This window comes from Coturnix japonica, chromosome 2, assembly GCF_054131305.1.
Source record: "Coturnix japonica strain WE chromosome 2, WE-NBRP24, whole genome shotgun sequence".
Classification (NCBI taxonomy): Eukaryota; Metazoa; Chordata; class Aves; order Galliformes; family Phasianidae; genus Coturnix; species Coturnix japonica.
Genome location: NC_140664.1, coordinates 106728475 through 106755680, shown reverse-complemented (window position 1 = coordinate 106755680; position 27206 = coordinate 106728475). Strand labels below are relative to the sequence as shown.

At 40.1% G+C, this 27206-nt stretch overlaps 2 protein-coding genes across 3 annotated transcripts; one reads left to right on the top strand and one right to left on the bottom strand.

The window, feature by feature from the left end:
• Positions 1–5272: 5272 nt before the first annotated feature.
• On the top strand, positions 5273–8314 carry LOC146762111 (E3 ubiquitin-protein ligase PHF7-like). The gene is made up of 9 exons (XM_085539266.1): positions 5273–5413; positions 5740–5831; positions 5927–6028; positions 6205–6329; positions 6517–6679; positions 6776–6882; positions 7106–7219; positions 7345–7463; positions 7596–8314. Exons 1-9 carry the CDS (start codon positions 5362–5364, stop codon positions 8312–8314), a joined length of 1593 nt encoding a protein of 530 aa, XP_085395392.1. The 5' UTR covers positions 5273–5361.
• Positions 8315–8938: 624 nt separating this feature from the next.
• Positions 8939–26159, bottom strand: EFHB (EF-hand domain family member B). Of its 2 annotated transcripts, none has more exons than XM_015854008.3 (13): positions 25861–26159; positions 25536–25598; positions 24556–24699; positions 22624–22804; positions 22076–22186; positions 20129–20258; positions 19664–19747; positions 18006–18073; positions 16520–16674; positions 14962–15169; positions 13132–13335; positions 12375–12556; positions 8939–9199 (listed from the first exon to the last, which is right to left on the bottom strand). In XM_015854008.3, exons 1-13 carry the CDS (start codon positions 26017–26019, stop codon positions 9035–9037), a joined length of 1854 nt encoding a protein of 617 aa, XP_015709494.2. In that variant the 5' UTR covers positions 26020–26159; the 3' UTR covers positions 8939–9034. The 2 variants fall into 2 exon arrangements, with proteins under 2 accessions (XP_015709494.2, XP_085394541.1); XM_085538415.1 differs by having other exon boundaries at positions 25948–26159.
• Between the last annotated feature and the right edge of the window lie 1047 nt (positions 26160–27206).

Below are 27206 nucleotides of genomic sequence, written 5' to 3'. Positions count from 1 at the left end.
GCAATGGCATTGCTGCAATGGCAGCAGGTCTGAGTGGTGGTTCTGCTTTGGGGATGCTACAGTGTGTCGAGTGCCTGAACCACTAAGTTCTGTACCAAAGTCATTTTTATGCTTCCCATATGAGTCCTTTAGGCTTGCTTCAGGTACACCTGGGCTCCGTCTCCAGGCAGAGGAGCCATTTTTTTCTCAGCCTGTTGTCAGAGAGGAGGTGTTGCAGCCTCTGATGATCTTCGTGGCCTTCTTCCAATGTCCTTGTGATGGATGCCCCGGAACTGGGTGCAGTATACCCACAAGAGCGGAGTAGAGGAGCAGAATCCTCTACTACTCTGTTGTTCCTGTATGAACACTACAGCTGATAACACTTCTTGTATATACAATGGCCACCCACCACCTTCTTGATGCAGCTGTCTGCAGAAATATCCCATGGGCCTGAAATATCTTCCATGAGCCAGTGTGTTCTTTTAGCACGTCCAGAACAGTGTGACACCTTCTGTGCACGTGTCAGTCAAAAGGCTTTTCGAGATTTGAAACGTTAGAGCTGCTTTCAATTGAATAAAGGCAGTTTGCTGTTCTAGGTTCCATTCCAAGAATTCTCCTTCTCATTATCGGCTTAAGCTCACAAAGGTTTAATGCTCAGTCCGTAACTTGTTATTCTTCATCTACACCATCCTGCTACACCTATCTTAAGAAAGCGTGCCATTCCTGTTTTGACTTTGGCTCTGTTGGTTGATGCATTGCCTCCTTTCTCTCAGTCCCCAGGTTTTGGTTTCCTTGAGTGATGATACAACATACATACATCACAGGCTGGGATTTCTTCTTTGGTGAAGAAGAATTGTTTTGGGCTGCATATAATACACGTAATGTATCCAGTGTACTCAACCAACAGATTCTTTATGTTTTCATTGAAATACCTTCAAAAGAGAGAGCAACAAAACATATAATAATAGTGGGAGACAATAACCTGTTCCTTGTGAAACTAATGCATCGGTCTACTTTGATGGAAGTGGTTACTTGTGTCTGTCTATGACGAAGTGATGGCATTGATTGACGAAGGGAAGGCGACCGATGTAATTTACCTGGACTTGAGCAAGGCCTTTAACACGGTTCCCCCACTGAATCCTCATCTCCAATTTGGAGGGATGTGGATTTGATGGGAGAATCACTTGATGGATAAGAAAGTGGTTGAAAGGCTGCAGACAGAGGGTGGTGATCAATGGCTCTATGTCCAGGTGGGGGCCAGTAACAAGTGGCATCCCCCAGGGATCTGTCTTGAGACCGGTTTTCTTTAACATCTTTATCAATGACATCTACGATGGAATGGAGTGCGCTCACAGCAAGTTTGCTGATGACACCACACTGAGCGATGTGGTGGACATGGAGGAAGGAAGGGATGCCATTCAGAGGGACCTTGACAGACTTGAAAGGTGGGCCCGGGTAAACCTAATGAGGTTCTACATGGCAAAGTGCAAAGTTTTCCACTTGGGCTGGAAGAACCCCAGACACCTGTAAAGACTGGGAGGAGCAGTCCTTGAGAGCAGCTCGGCAGAGAAAGACCTGGGGGTACTGATAGATGAGAAACTTAACATGAGCCAGCAGTGTGCTCTTGCAGTTCGGAAAGCAAATGGGATCCTAGGCTCCATCAGGAGAGGGGTGGCCAGCAGGGATAGGGAGGTGATTGTCCCTCTCTACTCTGCTCTTGTGAGGCCCCATCTGCAATACTGTGTCCAGGTATGGAGCTCTCAGTACAAGAAAGACATAGAGCTGTTGGAGAGGGTCCAGAGGAGGGCCATGAGGATGGTCAGGGGGCTGGAGCACCTGTCCTATGAGGACAGGCTGAGGGAGCTGGGCTTGTTCAGCCTGGAGAAAAGAAGACTGCAGGGTGACCTCACTGCAGCCTTTCAGTACCTGAAGGGTACCTATAAACAGGGAGGGAGTAAACTCTTTGAAAGGACTGATAATAGTAGGACAAGGGGAAATGGTTTTAAGTGGAAAAATGGAGGATTTAGGTTGGATGTTAGGGGTAAGTTCTTTACTAGGAGAGTGGTGAGGTCCTGGAAAAGGCTTCCCAGGGATGTTGTGGATGACCCGTTGGTGGAGGTGTTCAAGGCCAGGTTGGATGGGGCCTTGGGCAACCTAATCTAGTAAACATGGAAGATTGGTGGCCCTGCTGGGCAGGGGTGTTGGAGTTTCATGATCCTTGAAGTCCCTTCCAACCCGGGTCATTCTGTGATTCTGTGATTCTGTTACAGTTCTTAGGGAGGACTCAAGGAGTTGTTGGTCAGAGATCTTTGATGAGATTTTACTCTCTCTGTGGCTCATTCTTGAAAATAGATCCAAATATACGCATGGCCAAAGAGCGATGACACAAGGCATGACTGGGAAGCCAGAGATTGTTTCTCTGGTAGGATGGGGCTTATAGGAACCTGGTAAAGAGACGCAATCAATTGTTTGATTTGAATATCTGATGGCAACTCCCTACATTCCATTTGAGAATGTCTTTAAGTCAACTGACAATGGAGACACAAATACTCCAAAAACATCAGTTATTTTTTAGGCACTCTTGAAAACCATTCCCAAATTCCTTAATTAAAATGGAATGCATGAGTGTGTACGTTTTGCTATTCACAGGACAGTGTTTATCCAGTGTATCAGAATTCATAAAATGATTTGCCATGATTTGAGTTAGCACTACGCTGCACCCTACTCACGCCCTGGTTGCAGCCCAGGCAGAACTGATCACACGTCAATGTTTAGACACAGGTGAACAGTTAGTGCTCTAAATGAAAGCTCTCCCAGGCTTTTCTGACCACATGGCCTGTGTTTCTATAGCACCTTCTAATATTCTTTAAAATATCTGATCTATTTTTCTTCACTGTCAATGTGAACACTATCAAAGTGAACGCTACCAACTAATAGCTGCCATAGACAATGGGAGTCCTCAGCAATGCTACTGGGCATTTAGATTTGTATTTAATTCATGGATTCTTAACAGAGGCTACATCATGGCAACACTACAGGTCCAACACCCATGACTAAGTACCACAATGTGAAGCACCGCAACCTGTGGATTTTTAAGCACATCTAGTAACTTACCCTAGCCAGTTCTCTGCTATCACTTTGCTGACAAGAACTAACAGAACATTCAAAACAGTGCTAGATGTCATTCCATTCAACGATAATAACACCGAAAATGTCTTAAAATTAATTAAAAGAAAAAAATAAATTAATAAAGGGGCTAGACCTAATGCGTTAGGAGCTGTATTTCAGGGAAAATAAATAAATAAATAAATAAATAAGTGAGTAAGTAAATAAATAAATAAATACAACAACAACAACAACAAAAGTAGAAAATATTGTAAGAATGCTGCATCCTCTTTTCTTCCTTCGGAAACTAACCGTAATGATGGCAGAAATAATCATATAGACACGAGGTGAAGGGGTGATTCTGAGAGATCAAAAACAGCACATTCTGGTTATGTAAGCACATCTTTCTAAAAATGATCAAAATAGGCAATTCCCAGCAATCTTAACTTACTGGGAAGAAAAAGAGAATATGGTCTTTAATCCTTTAACGACATACAGTTATGTTACCTGTGCAGCACCTATAGAGGCAAGGTCTACGTTTGCTTGTATTACACAGATTTCCATGGAACACGGTTGACCAGATCTTTCAGCATCCCAAAAACGAGTCATTGCACAGAGGCACTGTTCCACTGGACAACAGTAAAGGGAATAACTGAGTCCAGCAGCTGCTTTACACAGCACAAGTCTCGGTCAAATCTGTCGTATCTATGTAATGCGTATCTACGCAATACTCACATGCAGAAAATACCAAACAGAAACATAAAATTAGTAACACAGAACTTTGTATATTCAAAGCTTCAGCCCTAACTTTAACAGGTGCTCTCCACTACTGAAATTCGGTATTCCCGGCAAGGCGTTGGGAGAGAATAAAAATCTTACAGGAAGGAAGCTCTTCCAACTCTGTCACTGGAAACTCAACACATTTCAAATCAAATAAAATCAAGAGGAGCTCTACTCCTTAAGTGGAACCAAGTAAAAACACATTATTTATAAAATATACCATTCCTTGGGTGAAACAGGTGGTGACTAGTGATGAAAAAAGAGAGTGTGCAAAGTGTCTGAATGGGCCGGGTCTTTTAGCCACTGTCTATTTTTACTAAAAGTCTAAGAAAGATATTTGACCAAATAATTTTAGAACTCACTATTTTGTTTTGTTTTTACCAAAACATGCAACTCTGTCAAGATTTCCTGATTACTTGTTCCATCTAAGAACTCTAAGTCAAGTTCTTCCCAGTCTCTCTGACCTTATAACACAGCCACTACATATAGAAAATGCACTCAACAACAAAATATGAGTGTTTCTTCTCAGAAAGCTTAACTTTTCATTCACAGTGAACGTTGCTCTCCTCCTTTTCAAGAAAAGTTTGCCTTGGGCATTGCCCTTGCCCACAAGAAACACAGAAGTCGTGAGCTTGCATCTCTGAAGCTTATTAACCTATCATAAATTCATAAAGATAGAAAGTGTCAACAGTGAAATCAGAATATGTCCGCTGCGAGCCCAAAGCACTGAACAAAGGGAAGCAAATGACTGGGAAACTGCACAGACCTAACTGGCTGTGTCGCAGCAATTAAGACGTTCTGAGGTCTTGCATGCGTATTGCAATGGCAATCAAATACACAACAAGTAGACTTTGCTGCTGTGTGCAGCCATAATCCTTTCAAGCGTGCATGTCCACCATTTAAGCCATGCAAGGACCTGCCAAATCCATAATGAGTGAAGAAGAATGGCCTTTGACCACATGTAAAATACATGTCAGAGGTAGGTTACAGAAGAAAAGATATGTTGTTATTTTTTTAATGTGATTTTTATTAAAACATTCTGGATATGTCAGGAGGGTGCGTGAGTCACACAGTTCCTGTAGCAGCACAAACACATTTGGGCCCATCGGAGCAGAAATCAGGGAGAAGCCCAGCCCTTAGTCTAGACACAGCCGACAGCGTCCTGCTTGGGTTCTGAGGGCCTTCACCTTCACCCCCCGGGCAGCGGCGACTCTGTCACAGTGGGTGGCAGGGAGCGGCCACTGTGACCCAGGCGCCTGCAAACAGAACAACCGTGGCCAAGCTCAGGCCCTGATTCAGTGCGACTTGGTGAGGTGCGGAGAGGGCAGGGACGAAGGGGCTGCCTGAGGCTGACAGTGGGAGGAGGGCTCCCACCCCTCAGAGGACTGAGCTGTAAACTCACCTTCATCCTGCTTCTCCCTCAGAGTTGGCAGAGGTGCGTGCGGAGGAGAAAGCCCAGCGCTGCCGGAGCTGAAACTCTGCAAGTGCTCGCTGACGATGCGCGCCACGTTCTCATGGATTCGGGACGCTCCCCGCTTGTGGGAACCTGGTGAGAGACAAGTATCCCTGTTAGCAGCTCCACGCTGCCAGGAACAGGCCTTATGATGCTCAGCCTGTGGCTAAGCGGGTAGGCAGGTGTGCTCTGGGACTCCCCAGCCACTGCAGGCAGGGCCCCTCTGCTCCTTGGCCTTGGGGGACCCGCTTGGCCTGTGGCTGCCTGCTGGGACCAATGGGCTCTCAATGCTCCGTTTCCCTGCATTGCCTTCAGCCCCATCCCTCATCCAGCAGGGCAGGCACAGTACAGGCCCCTGGGGACAGCCCTCAGGGACACCTGGCCCTGCACCGTGCTCACTGCTTTTGCTCTCTCCTTTCCAGCATGCATGCTGTGCGGCCAGACCGTTGCCGATCCGGACATCTGTGGGCCCAAGCAGCTGGAGTTTGGGATATGTGCTCATGTGTTCTGTATGGTGAGTTCCCCCGGGGCTCCCTCCTTTCGCCTTCCTCCAAGCAATGCTTCCTTCCTTTCTGTCCTCACACCATCCTGCTCTTTTCTCTTGAACAGGCATTTTCCAACGGCCTTTTCCAGCAGGCAAGAATTGTCGGCAGAACGGCAGAGGTGACCCCAGAAGACGTCCAGCGCGTAATCCAGGAAGCAGAGCACAAGGTGAGGACCTGACTGGAGCAGGCTGGTTTGGGCCAGGAGAGGCTCCTCAAGCTCGGCCTGCTCCTGAGGAAGCAATCCCCGCCTGCATCCTGTGTCCTGAGCCCTACCCAGAGGCAGGGCGGCCAGCAGCAATGGCCCTGAGCTTGCTCCTGATGACGCTGCTCTGCTCCTTTCAGCACTGCTTCATTTGTGGCGAACTGGGGGCCCCCATCACCTGTGCAGAGACGGGCTGTGAACAGAGTTTCCATCTGTCCTGTACCCGGCAGGGTGAATGTGTCACCCAGTACTTTGGAGAGTACAGGTAAGGGCTGCCAGGCCTCACCTGAGCCTACAACCCCAGCTTTCAATACAAGCCAAGAAAGTGAGGAACCTGCTGTGACACCTCTCAGCAGCCTGCAGAGCCAGGGCCAAGGCCCAGGGCTCCTTCCTGTTCTTCTGCCCTCCTTGCAGCTCTCCTCACCTTGCTTGTCCCTTCTGTCTTCCCCCAGTTCATTCTGCCAGAAGCACAGCCCTAAGCAGGCTGCGGAGGCGGCTCCAGAGCAGAATACCAACTGCATTATCTGCATGGAGCCAGTGGAGGACAAGAAGTCCTACCTCACCCTGGTGTGCCCAGCCTGCAAGCACGCCTGGTTCCACCGGGCCTGCATCCAGGTAGGAGCCCTCTCCTCAAACAGCGGGCAAGCTGCAGAGAGCTGCCAACAGCACCCGAGCCTGCTCCCACTCCCACTGACTGTGTTTCTGCTACAGGGACAGGCCATCCGTGCAGGCGTCAACTGCTTTCAGTGCCCCCTCTGCAGAGATACGGATGCCTTTCTATCCGACATGCTTGTCATGGGCATCCGAATCCCACTCAGGTTGGTGTTTTCTTGCCGGCTCTCGAAACATGAGGGTACCAGAGCTCTGCCTGCCCAGGGAGTGCTCACGCAGGCCAAGCCCTAGGCTGCCCATGAACCCTGGCTGCCCTCAGTCTTACAGAGAAGCTGGAAATGGGGTTGGGGTAGAAGAACAGTGCTGCTCTGGGTCAGCCTTAGTCCAGGGGCAGTGGGAGCTCATCACATATTCTCCATTCTCTGGCAGCGGGCCAACGTGGGAGGATGACAACGCATACGCATCGCTGGGATTGAGACACGAACGCTGCGATGCCAGTGATTGCCTTTACCCACTAGGCAGGGAGCAGGCAGAGGGAGAGGGGTGAGTTACCTCAGCAGCCCTCTGGGGCTACGCTTGGGATCTCAGCCTCACCACAGGCTGTGGGAACAAGCATCCTTGGCTCCGCTGCCTTTGTCCTCACAGACACAACCCGTTTGTTTCTCCAGGCCCTGGGAGCTGCTCCTGTGCAGCTCTTGTGCTGCGGAAGGCACTCACCGGCGCTGCTCCTACCTGAGCAACGACGCAGACGCTTGGGAGTGCAAAGCCTGTGCTGGTGTGGGCACCGGTAAGAAGCAAATAGCCAGGCGGGGGGCAGGCAAGGCCTGAGAGTGGGTACGTGGGGCAGCCTGGCCAAAGTCTCTCTGGCCACACCAGGGCAAGAGGTCCATCCTGCTGACTTTCCTGCCTCTGCTTACAGCCTCAAGTGTCAACTCAGAGGTCACCGTCCCCAACACTGACAGCCACCATGGACTGCTGCCATCCCACGACTCCACAGTTCCAGAGAGCAGCAGCTCCAGCACTGCCAGCCAGGCAGCAACAGGGCCTGTTCACAGTTCCCAGGTGCCTGAGAGCGGCAGCCAGTCCAGCCAGCCTGGGATAGCCCAAATGGATGAAGACATCCATAATCATCCCCGAGGTTGCCATGGGAGCAGCCATGCTGACAGATGCCCCACAACATCATCCAGGCAGAGGGCATCACGGTCCTCAAGGGCTTCCCTGGCAGTTGGCAGCCGCAGGTCCAGACTGGGAGAGCGGACTCGGACACGAAGCCGCACTCCAATACAATCTCAGGCCCTGGATTCCCACAGCCATCCCCGGAGGCTCTCCAGGAGGAGCCAGGCACCAGCTGCAAGGGCTGAGAGTGGCTCCCAACTCTACACCAGACGGGGAGCACTGCGGCCATCAGCGGATTCCCCAGCGGCTGGTCGCAGAGGACAGACCAGGCAGCAGGCCCAGACACGAAGCCGCTCCCCTGTGGAACGTCGGCCTGCAGAATCCCGGGGCCAGCTCCATAGACACCACAGGAGCCAGTCCAGGCGACGAAGGCCAGCCCAGGTGCAAAGCCGCACCTGGGGACGTCAGGCTGAGAATGCCCACAGCCAGCCCCAAAGATGCCGCAGAAGTAGGCGAACGTGATCCCCTTGTGCTAGCTCTGGTCCTCAGAGGCCAGCTCAATAAAAATTGAAGATCTCATAGACATTTCTCAGTGTGGTTATTTTATGCTTTTCACAAGGTAGTTTGCATCTGAGACTGGAAGCACAGGGTTGTCTTCTCCCAGGCACCTATCCCCCCATACCTTCCTTCCTGTGCCTGGGTCTAGGCAGTGCTGGGTTCCAGCCCCAGCTCCACTGGGGCTCAGTATCTCCAGTGCCCACAAGCCAAGGCAGTGCTAGCAGGGGCAGCCCTGTTCTGGTTGTGCTTCTTGCCTTGGGGCTGTCACTGCAATCAGAGCATGCAAGTTAACTCCCCCACCAGCCAGCTGCGGGCTGAGCCAGGGCCTGCCTGGGCTCCCCTCCTGCATTGCTGCAATGCCAGCAGCTCTGAGTGGTGGTTCTGCTTTGGGGATGCTACAGCGCGTCGAGTGTCTGAAACACTAAGTTCTGTCCCAAAGATCTTTTATGCTTCCCATATGAGTCCCGTAGGCCTGCTTCAGGTACTCAAACATTGCTGAGTTCCACCCGACCAGCCTGTCCTTCAAGGCAAGGACATATATCCTTGGTGAAAGCACTATTCAGGAAGACCAGAAGCAGTGAATTCCAGTTATGTAAGCACGTATATCAGAAAATATTTATTGCATTTAGCACCAGAATTATGACTGATGTCAATTTAAATAAATGCAGAGCTCAGAGACTGGATTTAGCAACTATCTTTTGATTCTGATGAATGCATCTCATACAGTATATTTCTGATATCTTCTACACATACCTCTTCTTTTTCTTGTTTCATACAGGCTTGCTTCCATATTTCTTCAAATCTTTCATCTGAAATGTTAGCACCAATGTTTTGAAGTATTTGTGCAACCTACAAAATAGTACGACTCCAGTTATTCTGATTAGTAATTTCTTTACACTGTAAAGTCTAGTTTTCACATACATTTGCATTGCACATCCTGGATCCTTAACCAAAGATGTTCCCATTTCAGTGAAATGGAATCTTATTCTAATGAAAACAATGGTGTACAAAACTCTTAATAAAGTTGATATAACTTTAATGTTGAAAAATCAAATACAAATACTACTGTACAGAGGATAAATGACTGTAAGTTCTCATAACTTTATTTATCAGTACTAAATTATTTAAATGTAACTGTGTCCTAATTCATCAACAGCCATAAAATAATCACTGACTAAACCCTACATTATCAAATGCACACGTAGTTTAATCTGGCTTTTACTATCAACATGATCATGTTGGCTATCAATTACATGCTATTACTCAGTCAAATAATTTCAGTTCTTTATTATAGACTGTTGAATTCCACTGAAGGAAACAGCATGTTTTTAAACACCGTTCTTTTGTAACAGGAAGAGTAACATTACAAAACTGCTTTACTGCTTTGAATTCCCATTAATTACTACATGCCTATTCACAAACTGATATTATGACATGATTTTGGGTTTTCATATAATAATTTTGTTAGCTCCTAAATGTTTCAAGATATTAATGATCCATGTCAATACAAATCAAAGAACATCACCAACACTGAAGCAATCTATTTCATGAGTATTGGATGATTTAATGTACTCAGAGATAGTTCTGTACTGCACTCTGTATAGCCTGTATAGTCTACAACAGGGGATGACATCTCCGGCCACACTGTAACTCCAGAGATCTATCTGGTGCTTGACAGGTTTAATGGACTTTGCAGTGAAGCATAAATTCTATTTACAGTTTGCTATATTCGGCACACATGGATTTCCTTCTTGAGAGCTATGTTACAAAATGGTAAATGCTCATTAAAATGCTATTTTAAGTATATTTATGGAACATGACACTAAATCTTTTACGTCCCCACCACTAATTAGCAAGATTCTTTTATGTAAAATATATACACAAGTTCCAGATCTACTTTCAAATGACTGGATATTTATCTATTAAATGGCTAGGAGAGTTTGTTAATGTTTTTTTTTTCCGTTTCAGGTTGGAATTTTACATTTTCCTATCACTGGCTCATAAATCATATTACAAGTAATCAAGTGATCTATTTTTCATTAGAAAATGCAGACAAATAAAATAGAAAAACCATAAGCAACATCAAGTAGGGGCAACACTGTTTTAGCATTTATGCTGGATGAACTTTGTGTTGGGAAACAGGAGTGGTAGCAGTCCCCAAAGATATCAACTAAAAAAATAGCTTGTAAATTGCTATTAACAAAACCTGGCAATTCAAGGGAAGACAATCTGGCTAAAGTTTTCCACTGAACATTCCTGTGTGATAGAAACTAGTTTTACACATCTGTAAGATTCTTTCTCTAGGAAAACAAAAACATTAACAACAAGAACTGCAAACCCTATTCATATATTTCTTTTTATATAGACAACATACTGTATCTACTAATAGAATTATACAATAATTTATGTGGAAGAGATTTTGGAGATAATCCACCTAACCATACAATTGAAGCAGGGCTAAATTGACCACTAAACCACGTTCCTTGGGATGTGGCTCAGAATTTGAATACATCCAAAGATGGAAATCTAAAATCTGTTCTGCATTACAGAATCACAGGTTCATAGGGGTTAGAAAGGACCTCTGCAGATCATCTTGTTCAACCCCTCTGCTAAAGCACGTTCACTACAGTAAGCTGCATAGGCAAGAGTGAAGGCATGTTTTGAGTATCAATACAGGAGTCTCCACAAGCTTGTTCCAGTGCTCTGTCACACTCAAAGTAAAGACATTTTTCTCCATGTTCACACGGAATTTCCTGTGTTCCAGTTTGTGCCTGTTTGATCCTTGTCCTAGCACTGGACACCACTGACAAAAGCTTAGCCCCAGCTTCTCGTCACCCACCCTGCAGATATTTACAAGCATTAATAAAATCCCCTCAGTCTTCTCTTCCCCAGGTTGAACTGGCCCACGTCTCTCAGCCTTTCAGTCTCTCAGGGAGATGCTCCACACCCCTAAACATCTTCATGCCCCTTCACTGAACTCTCTCCAGTAGTTTCCTGTTTTTCTTGAACTGAAGAACCCAGAACTGCATGCAGTACTACAGGTTTAAGAGACGGAACACCTCCTCTGTGAAGAGAGGCTGAGAGAACGGGGGCTGTTAAGACTGGAGAAGGCTCTGAGGAGACCTGATAGCAGCCTTTCAGTATTGAAAGAGGGGCTTTAAGAAAGGAGACAGACTCTTTAAGCCTCTGTTGTGAGGCTGGTAGGAGAAGGGGAAATGGTTTCATACTATAAGAGTTGAGATTTAGATTGGACATAAGAAAGGTTTTCCAATGACAAGGGTAGTGAAGCACTAGAGCAATGTGTCCAAAGAGGTGGTGGATGCCCCATCCCTGAAGACATTCAAGGTCAGGCTGGGCAGAGCTCTAAGCAACTGCATTTAGCTGTGGAAGTCCCCATTCATCGTAGGGGAGTTGGGCTAGATGACATTTAAAGGCCCCTTCCAATTCAGATGGTTCTGTGATTCTATTTGACCTCACCAAGGCAAAGTAGATGGGGAGGATCACTTCCCTCATCCTGCTGGCCAAGCTCTTTCTAACACACCCCAAGATACCATTGTGGTTCTTAGCCACAAGGGAACACCAGTAGCTCATCACCAACCTGTTGTCTACCACAACATTCAGGTCCTTCTTCACAGAGCTCCTTTACTTTAGGTCAGACCCTAACCTGATGCAGGAGGTTGTTCTTCCTCCTCTCACATTACAGAAATGTTGAAAGAGACTCTGAAGTCCTAAATTATCTACCAAGCATCATTCAACAAAACAGCATTTGAGCACATGAGCAGCAACAACCTGACATATTTCCTTATATTACACATTTTATTGAGATATGACTTCAGGCAGTTTATGAATAACTTTGAATGTGAAGAGCATATAATTTTCAGATATCTGAATGGGTATTAAAGGAAGGTAATGTCAGAACAATGAATTTTAAATCTTTTACAACTTTCCTCTCCCACATGGCTCGAGGCATCACATTTATCTAGAAAAAAAGAATATTTTGAAAAGAAATATATATATATTATACCTCTGCCTTTGGTCTTGATTTAAAGATGTCTCCTTCATACACTCCCTTTTGACTGAAGACAGAAGGGAACAGTAATGCATAAGCATTGGCCTCATCACCATAATTATTTCTGTCACTGACGCGGCGAATTCGAGGAGCTGGAATATCTGAACGAATAGTTGGAACACCACATGCTCGATAACCTGTGGAAATCAATCAACAGATAATATGGAAAAGTATGTAAAGATAGTCTGAGTAAGGATAAAAGATTTTGCATTAAATAAGAGCAATTTTGATCCTTTGTCTCACACAACTTCAAGTGCTTATATAATTTTCCCCCTCATCTTTATTACTTCTAGAACTCTTACTTCCAGCTATAGCATGACACATGAGAATGGGAAATATTTTAGTAACTTTTAAGTATTTCAAAGATGATCTTGTTTTCCTATAATTACATCCTTAATTTCTGAAAAATATAAAATGGTTTGAGTAGAAAAGGATCTTAAAGATCGCCTAGTTCTAACTCCAGAGCTTTCTCTTCCAAATCTCTCAGCCTATCTTCATAAAAAATATCTTCAAGTCCTCTGATCATCCTCATCATGATTGTGCCAAATATTCAAACCGACAAATTCCAAGCCACAATCCTAAACAAATCTATATTAGATAAATTAACTCACTATTGAACATTAGCAATACCTGCAGCAATAGTTTTCAAACTTACTCCTGATTTTTTCTTAAATAATGCTTGGAAGCATGAGGTATGGTCCATTGTACTTACAGTCTGTTGGAAGACCACCTACTACAGCATTATACTGGGAAGAAGTTGTTTGATAGTCTGCAAATACACTGTCTGTTGGTCTTGTAAGTGTTTTTGGTGTCTTTTCTGAGCTTCCTGCTTCTTTTAATACAAGATCTTCTTGCTTCAACAGTGGCTCATCATCTGTCTTTGTGTCAGATTGAAGAGGAACATCTATTTTTTTCCCTGGTAAGTAGAAGTTACAGAATAGCCAGGATTTATTAGCAGCACATCATAAGAGATTTTTAAAATTTGTTTGAACTTCTCAGAATTTATAAAATAGATAACATAAGATAAACAATTTACATGCTTTATAATTATTCTAGGAAATTTTTATTTCCTCCTGATTTATGAGACAATCTCCAAACACAAAATCTGAAGGTGCACAAGTCCATGGGACCTGATGGGATCTGTCCCCAGGTTCTGAGGGAACTGGTGGATGAAGTTGCCAAGCAGCAATCCACTATATTTGAAAGGTCATAGTGGTCTGGTGAAGTTCCCACTGACTGGAAAAAGGGAAACATCAATTTTCAAGATGGGAAAAAAAGAAGATCCAGGGAGCTATGGGCCAGTCAGTCTCACCTCTTTGCCTGGCAAGATCATGGAGCCTGAAGGCCCTACTAAGGCAAATGCAAAGATGAGAGATGATTGGTGGTAACCAACATGGCTTCACCAAGGGTTAGTCCTGCATGACAAATTTGTTGACCTTTTATGATGGATTTACAGCATCCATGGGTAAAGGAAGAGCAACTGATGTCATCTACCCGGACTTATGCAAAGCATTTGACACTGTCCCACATCACATCCTTGTTGGAGTGAAATGGATTTGATGGATGGACCACCTGCAATTTAAGGAACTGGCTGGATGCCAATCAGAGAGTTGTGGTCAATGGATCAATGTCCAAGTGGTGATCAGTGATCAGTGGTATTCCTCAAGGATCGGTGTTGGGACTGGAGTTATTTGGCATCTTTGTAGATGACATGGGCAGTGCGAACAAGTGCACCCTCAGCAAGTTTGCAGACAACACCAAACTGCATGGTGTATTTCCATGATGGAGAGAAGGGATGCGTGCATTTGACATGCTAGAGGGAAGGGATACCATCAAAAGGGACCTGGGCAGTCTTGAGAGGTGAGCCCATGTCAACCTCATGAAGTTCAACAAGGCCAAGTGCAACGTCCTGAATCTGGGTTGGGGCAATCCCAAGCACAGATATGGGCTGGGCGGAGAATGGCTTGTGAGCAGCCATTCTGCTGAGAAGGATTTGGGAGTGCCAACCAATGAGAGAGATAACGAGCTGGCAGTGTGTGCCTACAGCCCAGAAGGCCAATTGTTTCCTGGGTTGCATAAAGAAAAGTAATGAGGGGAAAGAGTTTTAAACTGGAAGAGGGTAGATTTAGACTAGATATCAGAAAGAAATTATTTACTCTGAGAGTAGTGAGACACTGGAACAGGTTGCTCAGCGAGGTTGCGGATGCTCCCTCCTTGGAAGCATTTAAGGCCAAGCTGGATGGGGCTCTGAGTAACCTGGTCTAGAGGGAAGTGTCCCTGCCTATAGAAGGGTGTTTGGAACTAGAATCTTAAAGTTCCCTTCTGGTCTAAACTATTGTATGGTACTATAAAAACAACTCCAGGGTTCTGTCATTTGTATATAGCTCTCTACTATCACTGGCCAACACTGATTGGCATACAAGGGCTGTATGTACTCTGTAAATCCTGCTCTTCTATTGGAGCACCTAGTCTACTTCAGAAGGATTCTTGCTGTTATAGTAATAAGCTCAACTACACAGTTTCTCAGTATTAATTCACGTACCTTTTGTGATTACTTTTTCTTCAAATTCTTTTATAGCCATTTTGTCTTTCCAGTTCAGAAAGTTTGCAAACTCCAGATAATTAATGAGACCATCTTTATTCAAATCACAATAGTCAAATAAGGAATCCAAGAGCTCACTATCTAGTTTCAGATTAAGTTGAAAGCAGGCTTTCCTCAGGTCGTTTTTGTCTATCTTCCCATCACCATTCTATTATAAATAAAATAGTTGTTATAACAAATGATATAAATATAATCTAACATGTTTTATATATATACACACCATTTCCAAAGAGGACAAAAAAAAAAAAAAAAATTAAAAAATAAATACACAAGAAAATTAGAAATTCAAAATCTGAATACAAGAGTAATAATAATTTTTTACCCAAATAGAGTGACTTCAGATTAAAAGTCAGTGTGATAATCTATCGTGCTGAAATAGCAATCTAATCACAAATTTTAAATGAAAACCAAGATTTCTTTTGAAAGTCAGACATCAAACATTTTGCATATGCTATCAATGTTATATATGAAATGGAAATAATATTCTTTACCCATAGAGAACAAAAAAAAAAAAAAAAAAAAGAGAGTGATTTGAAATTCCAGTGCTTGGCAATGCAGTAAAAAACTGCAGTTTGGAGGAAAATATGAATAAAATTCCTTCAATCATTTTTCTTCTGAGGTGATACCAATAAATAAATAAATAAAATAAAATAAAATAAAATAAAATAAAATAAAATAAAATAAAATAAAATAAAATAAAATAAAATAAAATAAAATAAAATAAAAATGTAGAAAATGGTACGGTTATTCTTTCTTACTCTTCTCCCTTGTTTGCCTTTATCTTGGACACCCCAAATACTATTTGGTAAGATTGTTGCAGTATCTACTTTGGTAAGTGGCAATTTGAGAAGCTGGTTTTCAGAAGACTGTTTTCTTTAGGAAAAGCAACTTATCACTGTAGTATATGATCCTGCCTGTACAGTAGATTTGCTAGACCATATGGAATTTGCCTATAACTTTATGCTAAGTATAGAGCCAGTACAGCAACTACAACTTTCCAGAAGTTTTCTTTTGGTTTTTAGGTCTGAGTTGTTAGGTTATTTCTTTTTGGTTCATTGGTTGGTTGTTTTTTATATAGTTGTTTGTTTTACTTTTTAAATGCAACAGTAGGGGTGCAGATTTTGGCTGACAATAGGAATGTGTATTATTAACATAAGTATTCTCTGCAATCTTCTGCAATCTCAGAGGACTGTGAGAAGAAAAAACAGTCATAAAAACAAAAACATACAGAAAGAACACATAGGTAAAAACAAACAAAAAAAGAAATACATGCTCTTTGTCTGTTATTACACAACTTTTAACATAGATTTTCATTTATTCATTATTTAGTTCTTTAGCGTGTGACACTACATCAAACATTCTATAACCAAGCAATCTTGTCTTCATATTATTCTATAATTGCTTTGTTATTATTACCATTCTTCATATTTGCACCTTTGCAATAGAGAAGTACTAATGACACACAATACGCTTACTTTATTTTTTCTAAAACACTAACCTTATCATAATGCTTGAATGCTTCTAGTAACATGTCAAAATTTTCATAGTTAGCTTTCTTCAAGGCTTGTCGAACTGCAGCTAAGACAGCTCTCTCTCTGTCCTTGCCACGGAGGAACTCACTTGGAACCCTGCAGTGAAGAAGGTCTCCAACGCCTACAAGAGTAAACACTCCCTCCATTAGTTGTGCATATATAGAAAATAGACATTTTAAAAAATGACACAGAGTAGAAGAATTTTAATTTCAATATGCTGATTTTAATCAGTGATGAATATTTGATAAGGCTATCTCATTAGAAGATTAAATGGTCCACACAATTTCACTATTTACATGCAGTTAATGCTCAGTACTTTGAAACATCTAAATGCAGCTTAATATATTAAGAGTTACTTAATGTCCAAATAGTTGAGAACAAAATAATACATTATTAACACATCACCACCAGCTCACCATGTTTGAGAATACTCACAAGAACCTAAAGAAAATTCAATGCAATATCTTCAAGGGCTTCAATATCACCAATTTCTAAAAAGACAATACTGTTCTTGGCACTATTTTTGTGTAATTCTTCTAGGTCTCTATGTATCTTAAAACCGTGAGCATTTTCAAACACTCTGACACACTGATCTACAATTTTCATCTAAGTCCCCACCACAACACTGAATATGATACAGAGTGCAAGAAGTTCAGATTTCAATTAACAAACAAGTATAGTTCACCTAACCCCATTCAAACAGGAATGTACGTGCACTATTTTCTACATGTAAAAAATTAATTTTTGCTGTCATTCTGCCTTCTTTTGTTTGTTCTGTTCCTTTTGAAGTTCCTTATAAGGCAAGCATACCTACATTTCACTTATTACCCAACATAGTAAATCAGGTACACGGGCTTATGAGAAATTTAAAATAGGTACTCTGGTCTTGACTTAAATAATGACTTAAATACATTTGAAACACTTAACTTTTGTTGCCTAACTACTTGCAGCAATTTCCTTTGCTTCAGTTTCCAAGTCATTAATAATTATACCAAAACAACAAAAATTTCAACAACAGTTATTTGAGTTAAGCAGCTTTCAAAATGTTGCCACAATGAAAATTAATCTTTTTTTTTTCTTTTTTTTTTTTCCCCCTCATTCCATTTTCTGCCTCTCTTCCAATTTCTATAGATTTCTATTTTTTCTCATTTATTGCTTGTTATTTTTACTCTTGTGAAAATGTACTGGAAAAATCATTATGAAGAAAAACACAGAATTGAGGCAAATATCCATTTTTAGTTTGTCACTTAGATGTCAATATGAGTTTCTCGTGTTCTTCCTGCTTTAGATACAAAAGCTTCAAAAATTACTAATTAAAAAAAAATAATTAAAAGTTACTTCATTTATTTTCAAATTGCCCCTTCAAAATGTTTGTGTTACCCTTAGGATTTTATGAAAGTAATATACTATATTACTTCAACATAGTTTCATCAACAAGTCTGCAAGACTTACCATATTCATCTGGACGGAGTAACATTCCAAAGGTATGGTTTGCAGGCACATTCATTGTTTCCGCTATGCTGTCAATATGCACATTTCTTTGTTATTTGCCAAACAGTTTATTAGTGGCTAAAATAAACTGTAAGCTATTATTAAAGAAACATGCAAGCCTGTTATACAATTAAGAATTATATACATAGTTAACCTGGATTTTTTTTTCATTACTACTCTGCAAATTATAATTGCAGAAAAGCATCCCGTTATAAACATTTAGAAAATTGACTGAATGAAATGAAAAATGATATAAATGAAAGAGTGAGGAAAGTTTTTATAGCATACATGACAGATATTAGTAATGTTTAGGGCAAATAAGATCTCCATCTGGAAAAGTGTCTCCAAGATAAACTACTTTTGACAACAGTAGAAAGATTTAATTACATCTGCTTTTTCACATGTAATCTTTTCTACAAAGCATAGCAACCAAGCAAATATCCATCTAGAAAACCTGCCTCCATTTTATTAATAGAAAATTAAGATGCTGTTGACTCTAAGAAATTATTTGCTCATTTGGAGAAGACGCAATGTTCATTTTATCTTCAGGTTTAATAATTAAATCCTTGTTACATGAATTAGAAGTCTCTGTCAAAAATGAAAAGAGAAGTAGGGCTTGGTTATGAAAAAAACAAACCCACAAACCCAGCAAAAAAGCCCATATAACTACAGAGATGGAAGTATGATAAATGAAATACTACCATGCATTTTTCCTCTTTTCATACTATATGATTGAGATGGTGTAAAACTCTCAAAATTAAATGTTGTTAGGTTATAACTTTCTTGTATTATTAGTGCTGGATTTGAGCTTACATTGCAACCTGTGTTCCCTGACTGATCACACTGCCTCATACTGCTCATAGTCTAAGTCTTCTTCACAGTAAGGACTGAAAGGAGAGAGGATAAACTGGCTCTCCCTAAGAAAGGGAAACGTGTTCACTCCTAGCAGGTACTATCAGCACAATCTGTCAGGGCTGCTGAGCCTCTGATTTTGAATGCAAAATTAAATTTGGTATTAAAGCCAATAATGTTCTGGGTCCCCATATAGTTGTAAAGAAATATCAGGCATCTGCAAAGACAAACTTTGCATTCAGAAACATCAGTTTAGTAGCACAGCTGAATCCTGACCATGCCATGCCTTAAGACTATTGCAGTTCACCATAAGTACTGTTTTGAGAAATAAAAAGTTGTTGTAGATCACCCAAGATTCATGAAGCATTGTAACAATATGATTAAGTACATGCTGCTAGATAATATTACAGTTGAGTTTCATGCCCTTTTCCAACTGAATACAGACAGCCTAAAGCAGGTCATCAAATCCACTGTCAGAATAAGCAAAATAGTTGTTTCCAAACAATACACGAGACATTTCAATTCTTTCAAATCTTCCTAAAAGCAAAAGACTAAATAAACACTTAACTTCATTATACAGACACAACACAGCCTTTATTACTAACTTTCACACACACTAGGGCAGGCAGAGTACCACCGAGTAATTGAGCACTACAGTAGAAGCTTTGAACACACATTTATATTGCTTATCTTAGACAGAAAAAGAAACTGGGGGCTTGGCAAGTGTGAATAAATTTTGTTCTTGGAAGGTAACTTTGCTTACTTACGGATCAAAGACTTTTCCAACCTGAGGCTGAAATTTTTCCTTGAAATCATCATTCCTTTTGGATACAATCTGTGCTGCTCTTTTCCTATGAATTTTGAGAGAACTCTCAAATAGTTGCTTAACAATATTCTACAACCACTCAATAATATTAAAAAAACATATATGCTAAAAGGAAACAGCAACTTTGTGCAGGGGAAATAAAATTCAGTAACTGAAAATTCTTATATTTCAAAAATCAAAGACATCCTTATGTAACACTAAGGAAATGCCAAGTTTTGTGCTCTCATACTATAGCAAAATGGGTTTGAATAAATTATTCTAAAAATTAGTCCTTGCATTTACTATTCAGTTCAATAAACCTAACAAACTGAGTGATAGGATAGCAAGATATAAAATTATATTCAATATGAGGATTCTTTTTTAAAACTCATACTGCTGATTTACTATTTAACACATTGTAACTTACAATTGCCAATCATAGAGCCAATTTAAGGATTTGGATACATTTCGTCCATCTTCAAAGTGAGGGGTTTCTATTCCATACACATGAGACTTGTTGAAGTTTGGTGAGTCATACTTCCTATTTATTGCTTCCCCTATTGAAGAAAGAAAATATAGTGTTTCAACTTGTTTAAAACACTTCAGCAGGAGAAATATACAAAAAAAGTATATTCATTCAAAAGACATAAAAATAGAGAAAGAAACATTAATAATTATTATTTTCAATTCAAGACAAGAAAATTGTGTAACTCACACAATACATAAGTATTTAAGATTAATCTCATTGTCAAAAGAGAAGACAAAAGGCAACAAAAAAGCCACACAAACTACTTGAGTTATAAAATAGCGGGATGTCCACTATTCTCTATATGTCTGAATAAAGACTAAGGAAAATCCCAACAGAATTAATGAAAAAAAATAAATAAAACACAACTGCCTAATCATGCAAACAAAAGCACATTATAATGTCTGCATGTAAGCAGAAACAAACACCATTCAATCTGTTATTTATTATAAATTAATACTAAGGAAAAAATACTTTGACCTGCTGCACTTTCAGATATATACTTCCTATATTGAATTAGTAGAAATTTTGCAGTAATTCTTTTCTTTTGAAAAGAACTGCAATTTGAACTTTCAAAAAAAATATTATCCATGCATGCTTCCTAATAAATGCTTCCTCTGGCTGTAGTGTTGCATGGAACTTTTATATTTGGTTCAAAACTAGAGCATAGCATTGATATTTTTCCCTTTTACATAAAGATGGTGTGTGTTCCTGATGCTTAGTTTGTCTGTTCTTGTCTTGACTTCTCCATGGTCCTGTGGATAAAAGTTATGAAGGAGGCAGAAACAGACAATACCACTTAAACTTCTAATGAAGTTTGGGAGGAGAGGAAATAAAATAACACGTTTGGCCAATTTATAGCAATAGTGCCATATTCTGTAAGAGCAGAATTTCTCAGTGAGAGACCACAGTACTATAATTTCACTTCTCCAAAAACAGTCTCCATGCAAAATTATTCATTATTACAACTGAAATATCTATTTCACAGTTTCTTACATTCTGGGCCAAGGCTTACTAAATTGTTGGTATTAGCACTATAGGTAACTTTATCGTAATGCCAGTTTTACAGACTAACAACGTAAGTTTCACAGTGTAAGTGGAAAAGATGGACATGGGAAAAATAGAAGTGGTTGCATAACAAATATACTTGCTGCATATTTGTCAGTGTTCCTGTGTAGACCTATGAGATATCAGTAACTACTAAGGACCAACTCAAATAAATATAGTCCCTGAAGACTGAAGCAGTGTAGGTACAGCCCACTGGAAGATGATAAACCAAGACGGCGGGGCAGACTCACAGGCACTGTGCTGCAGACTGAGGAATTTGCATTTCAGAGTGACAGACAGCACACTGAAATACACTGTAGCAAGCAGAGCTTGATACTGAGCTTCTATCAGAAGACTAGATGACCATTGTATGAATCCTCATGAAACAGAGTAACTAGAAGAAGAAGTACTGGGACAGGCTGGGCTCAAAGTCTCTGAGCCTGAGACAGCTCTCAATGGCATAGATAACACTGAAGTCACTAAGCAACTAGAGCATCTAGATGTACCTACATTCTTGAGGATACTTTGTTTTCCAAATATCTCCCAACATAAATCAGTCTTTCAGCACCTTCATTCAGCTGTTATACTGCCTAACACACTGACAACGCACCTACAATTCTAGAAATAGGTACTCTTTCAGTTGTATATCTGATTTTTTTTTTAAAATTATTATTTTTTGCACCATTGCTTTTAAAACTGATTTATACTCTATAATATTAATAAAGAAATAAACAGTACAGTTCTTATGTTGCTTCTTACTAGCCTTTGAACAGATGAGAATTATAATCATTGTGAACATACCACAATAATAATCATTGTGTGACACAACATACAAATCATGTCCTTCTCTGGCTTCTTTGTCTACTTCCGCAAAAGTTTTTGGAGGATTTATAAGCACTCCAGCTGGTATATCTGAAAAGTAAAGAATATATGTATGGGTTTATTGTTGGTTTGCTTTTAAATTTGAAACAGAATTTGTTGGAGATGTGAATACCATGGAAATATGACATTTTTCATCATACTTGCAGAAAATCAATAGAACAGGAATCTTGTAACATGATGAGAACAGGGCAAGAATCACAGAAACTGAAACGAACAAAACCATTGCAAAGGGGACTACATGATGAACATGTGATCTGCTTGTATCTGTGGAGGAGAGACTGACAGGTCATGGTAATATATCTTACATAACTGAAAAATATCAGTACATTTTTATGCCTTTCAATATCTTTTACAATGACTTTTCTACTAAATCAGAATTGTTGGAAGCATACAATTCAGGCTAGATATTAAATTGCATTTTATCTTGTATTTACAAGAAGTACGTTTTAGCATTACTTTTTTCCTACCTTGGACAGTTTTTGTTCCAAATGTGGTATTGGTTACATCCAAGCCCTCGGGTAACATAGGAGATTGATCATGTGACCTGCCCAAGGGTGCTTCACGATTACTAAAGTAGATTGCTTCTTTTCTGTCTTGCATTTTTTGTTGAAAATTAGTTTTAGGAGGCGGATTTACCAGTGATTTTACCTAAAGGTGTCACAAACAAAAGAAGCAAGAAAACCAGTACATTTTAATCATTCACATATCAGGATGGCTATCCCCTCACATCCACAAGAACAGCAGAGTAATAGTAAGTCTTCTAAAGACATTTTAGATTATTAGACTCTCAATTTTATCTAACAAGTTGTAATACAGAACTGTATTGTAAGATAAGGCCATTAATAATCAATGCTATGCTAAATCTCCAGCAAAATAAAACACAGACTCTAAGACAGAACTTTTTAATTTTATACAAGATTTTTCACTTGTTCATAAATAAAATTTCAGGCTGCAGTTTTTCTGCTCTTAATGTATATTAGAAACCATTGTCAAAATACAATATGACTAAACCGAAGTGATAGCTGTAACATCTTTTGAATGAAGTCTCCTAGTGCTTTTGAGGAAAGACATCTGTTGTCTAGTGGTCAAGTCTATTCACTAAACGTCTGCTCCCAGTTCTGCCAGTGCATATTTTAAGATACAGACTAATACTGAGATTCAAAAAGAAGTATCAACAGAAAGGACTTTAGGAGGGTTTCTCAAAGCTTAACACTAAGTCGGACAACATGTCTCCCCAGAAGGCTAGGGTCAATAGAAATTATTTGTAAGCTTAGGTCAATACAAGGAGAAAAATAAAATCTCAAAAAAGTAAAAAAGGTTCAAAAAATATCAAAACGGGCTACAGTGATCTTCTTAAATCATTCAGTTTTTCAGACTGACCATCAAAATAATGGGGACCCTAAAGAAGATTTATTAAATATTTAGTAACTGTTACATGAATATATATTGGATTGGAGGAAAAAAAAACACCATAAAATAACGAAATAAAAAGCAGTAGTAGATAAAATGATCCAAATCCATGCTTAGAAAACTGACTCCAACTCTTCCTCCAGTTAACATTTAATTAATAATACAAAGTAAAATGGACTTCCACAGATGATACAAACTGAACAAGTCAATCTCTTCAGCATGAAACCTCTGAGGAGGTACAGCACAAATCTAATTGTTTTATTGTTACTATTATTTTGGATATGCCTAACGAATGTGCTACTCAAATATCAGGTCTTAGCTTTTTCAACCTCAAGACTAAGCCTATAAGGTGACCTAATCTACTTTTGCCTAAGCTTCTTCATTTGTTAAACTGAAAACTGCGAATTTACAAGCTCTGCTAAGAAGACAGAGCAGCAAGTGTCATTTACTAACAAATTGCTACTCTCAGAGATTTGAGTATTATCTGATAAAATTAACAAGAGCTCTTCAGTTGTTCGATTACATCTTACAAAAATAATTTCTGAAAAATACACATAAAATAGACTGTCATGTCCAAAATAGCACTTTTTAACTAACAAAATAATTTACAACTCAAAAGTAAGAAAGAATACATAAGAAATTGCGAAACATTGTCTGATAATAGTCTACTTGCCAAGAGCTCGTTTTGCATCTGTATTTAGAAAAGACTAAAGCAGCAATATTTGTGAGCAGAAGACATTAAATGCTGAAATACAATGAATATTCATTACTCACTGCAAAACTGAAGTTCAACTGTTTCCCTATTTCAATCAAGCTCACTAAATCCTACGAACAGACCTCAGAATTCAGATAATCCAAGCAGCAGTGAAATGTTCAATGAAATCACTCAGCTATGACTTTATCTCCAATGATGAAGGAAACAGCTGCATTTATTAAGCACATTCTTAAGCATTCATCCTCAAACAAAAGTAAAGAAGTCACATTCGTACAGGAACTGAAGAAGGTGATGCTATGCCGTGCGTCAAGTCAGCTGCAACATCAGGATCATCTGCTGTGCCATAGAATATTCTTTTAGCACCAGGAGCTGGATTTGTCGTATTTCGAAACTTTTTCACAGTATCTGGAGTGATGGGCTATATATAAGGCAAAGAAAATTACAATTTTACAGAAGATTTCCATAATACAGTAACAAAAAGAAAATGTACCACAGCCAGTTCAGCACAATTCCACAGATGTAAGAGCAAAATAGATGTTTTAGGACTATAACACATACCAGAAGATGTTGATACACTGAACAGAATGTCAACACAACCCAGACTAAATTTAATCAAATCACCAACAGAAGTAAGGAGAGAGGAAGCTTCACTTTTCTGGTTTAGACTTTTAAAGTGGATAAGAGCTTCCTTACATAAGTTACATTTACCAACTTAAGAAACATTTGGCCTAATCTACAACAGTTCCCACATCAATTATGCAGTTTGAGAAATTACTTCAAATACTGTCTTTTTGGATTATTATTATTATTATTATTATTATTATTATTATTCCTCTATCAGAAATCATAACAACTTCTCAAAATAATCACTGTAATTGTAAAATGTAAAATGACCCTCTTTAATCCTACTTAACATATGATGAACTTCGTAAAACTTACAGACAAAAAAAAAAAAAAAAGAAAAACATAAATTAAAAAAAATAGAAACTTTTACATTCCTACTAGCTACTTTCTGTGATCTCTTTAAACAATAGGTATATATATACGTATTTATATATAGTTTTATATATATATATGTAGTTTCTAAAGATAATGGCTGTAGAAAAAATATGACCATGATTTCATTGATGTTCTTTATTTTAATAAATAGCAGAAGATAGGAGACGTAACAGATTTAGGGCCTGGCTGAAAGCACAATCACTAATATAAAGTTATATAGAAGCTTAAAAGCAAGCATCTCAAAAGCACACTCACCTTGGGCAAAGCTTCAGTGAGGCACTGTGCAACTGTATCTCCTGTTGGAAACAACTTCCCAGCCTAAGCAACACGACAGCAACAACAAAAACAAACAAACAAAAACCAAAAAACACAAGATGTAACCAAGCCAAATGCTTCAGCATCTCATACAAGATGTTGGCTAATTGTCCTCACTGTTAAAAAGGAGCCTCCCACTTTATTTTGGGAGTGAGGCAGGACTGCAGTGAGAGGAGCCCACTGGCCCCACCAGCTGCCTCTGCTTCAGCCCCATGGCCAGACTACGACCCTGGTAAGGCATAAAGAGCACGCAGGCTTCACTCACAGCCAAGATGTAGGGAAATCTGTCCATGAAACTCCCCTTGTAGACAGGCTGTGGTGGACCCGCCATGGTGCAGGTGGGACAGTTTACCTGTTGGCCTGGTAACGGCTGCACCCTGGGTAGCAACCACCAGCTTCTGCCACACCTCCCTCGCAGCCACATCACACACTGATGGCCTCTTGGCCTCAGCTCCTCAGGGGAATGCCAACACAAGTATCAAACCTGCCCTGTGGAAACAGATTATTTCCAAAAAGTAGCTTAGGTGAGGCAGATCAAGTTTCACTGCCGTTTAAAGCTCCTCTGCTTTCAGAAAGGCCGATTTCCCCTCAGGTGACATTAGTAAACTCACCACTTCCCCCTTAGTGTGAAACCTATTCCTCTGTTAAGTACAACACGGCCGCATTGTGATTTGAATAAGCCTGCTAGTGTTAGAAATGAGGGATGAATTTTATCTGATTGAAAGGAATAACTGAGCAAGGATAAAAATGTCAACAGAAGAGGGAACTACTTATTCAGGGAGAGAACAAAGCATAGTATTGCAAACCGATACACTAAAATGATTATGTACAAAAAGCTGAAACCAGGACTTAAACTTTTATTGTTTTATGTGTTTGTATTTCTACTTAGCCTGTACTCAAGGTATTACTGCTTTGTACATTGCTACTTGTGATTTATTTTACAGTGTTCTTCCCCAGCAGGTGGCCACACCTTCTAACTGAAAGAATCCCTTCAGCCTTGCTGGATGGGTTGCATTAAAGGTGGAAAATAGTGCATAGCAATGTGAAAGCAATACCTATTGCAGAAACAAGTAGAGAAGTCCCCAGCTTTTTCTGTTTTGCCCCTGTGTTTTTCAACAGAGATGAAGATCCCTACAAATCAACATGAAACTTACTACCAATATTTGTGCTTCTTGAAGCTACCTTCAACACAACTCTTAGAAGCAGATCCTGAACTTCTTTAGACTGAAAATGTGCTTTTAAAAATGTTCTCCATTAGTAGCTTCTTTATGAAAGAAGGTGATGCCTCACTGGCTGCTTTCAGTACAGGTGACAAACAAAACAGGAAAACATTTTTATCTACAGGAGCTACTTCTACCATAAATTATTATAGGGGAGTCCATAAACAGAAAATGGGAAACTAGAAAGATTGAGATTAATATTTCCCTTTCACCTCCTACATTTAAATATATATATATATTAAGCTGAAATAAGTGCATTCATATTTTCACTGCCTGTTGGGATAAAAACAAAATAAAACTAAGAAATAAAATTAAGATAGTATGGGATGAATTTGGAGAGATTTTGCCTGCATGTGATTTGCCTTAAAGGTAAATAGGATTCACTCTGTTA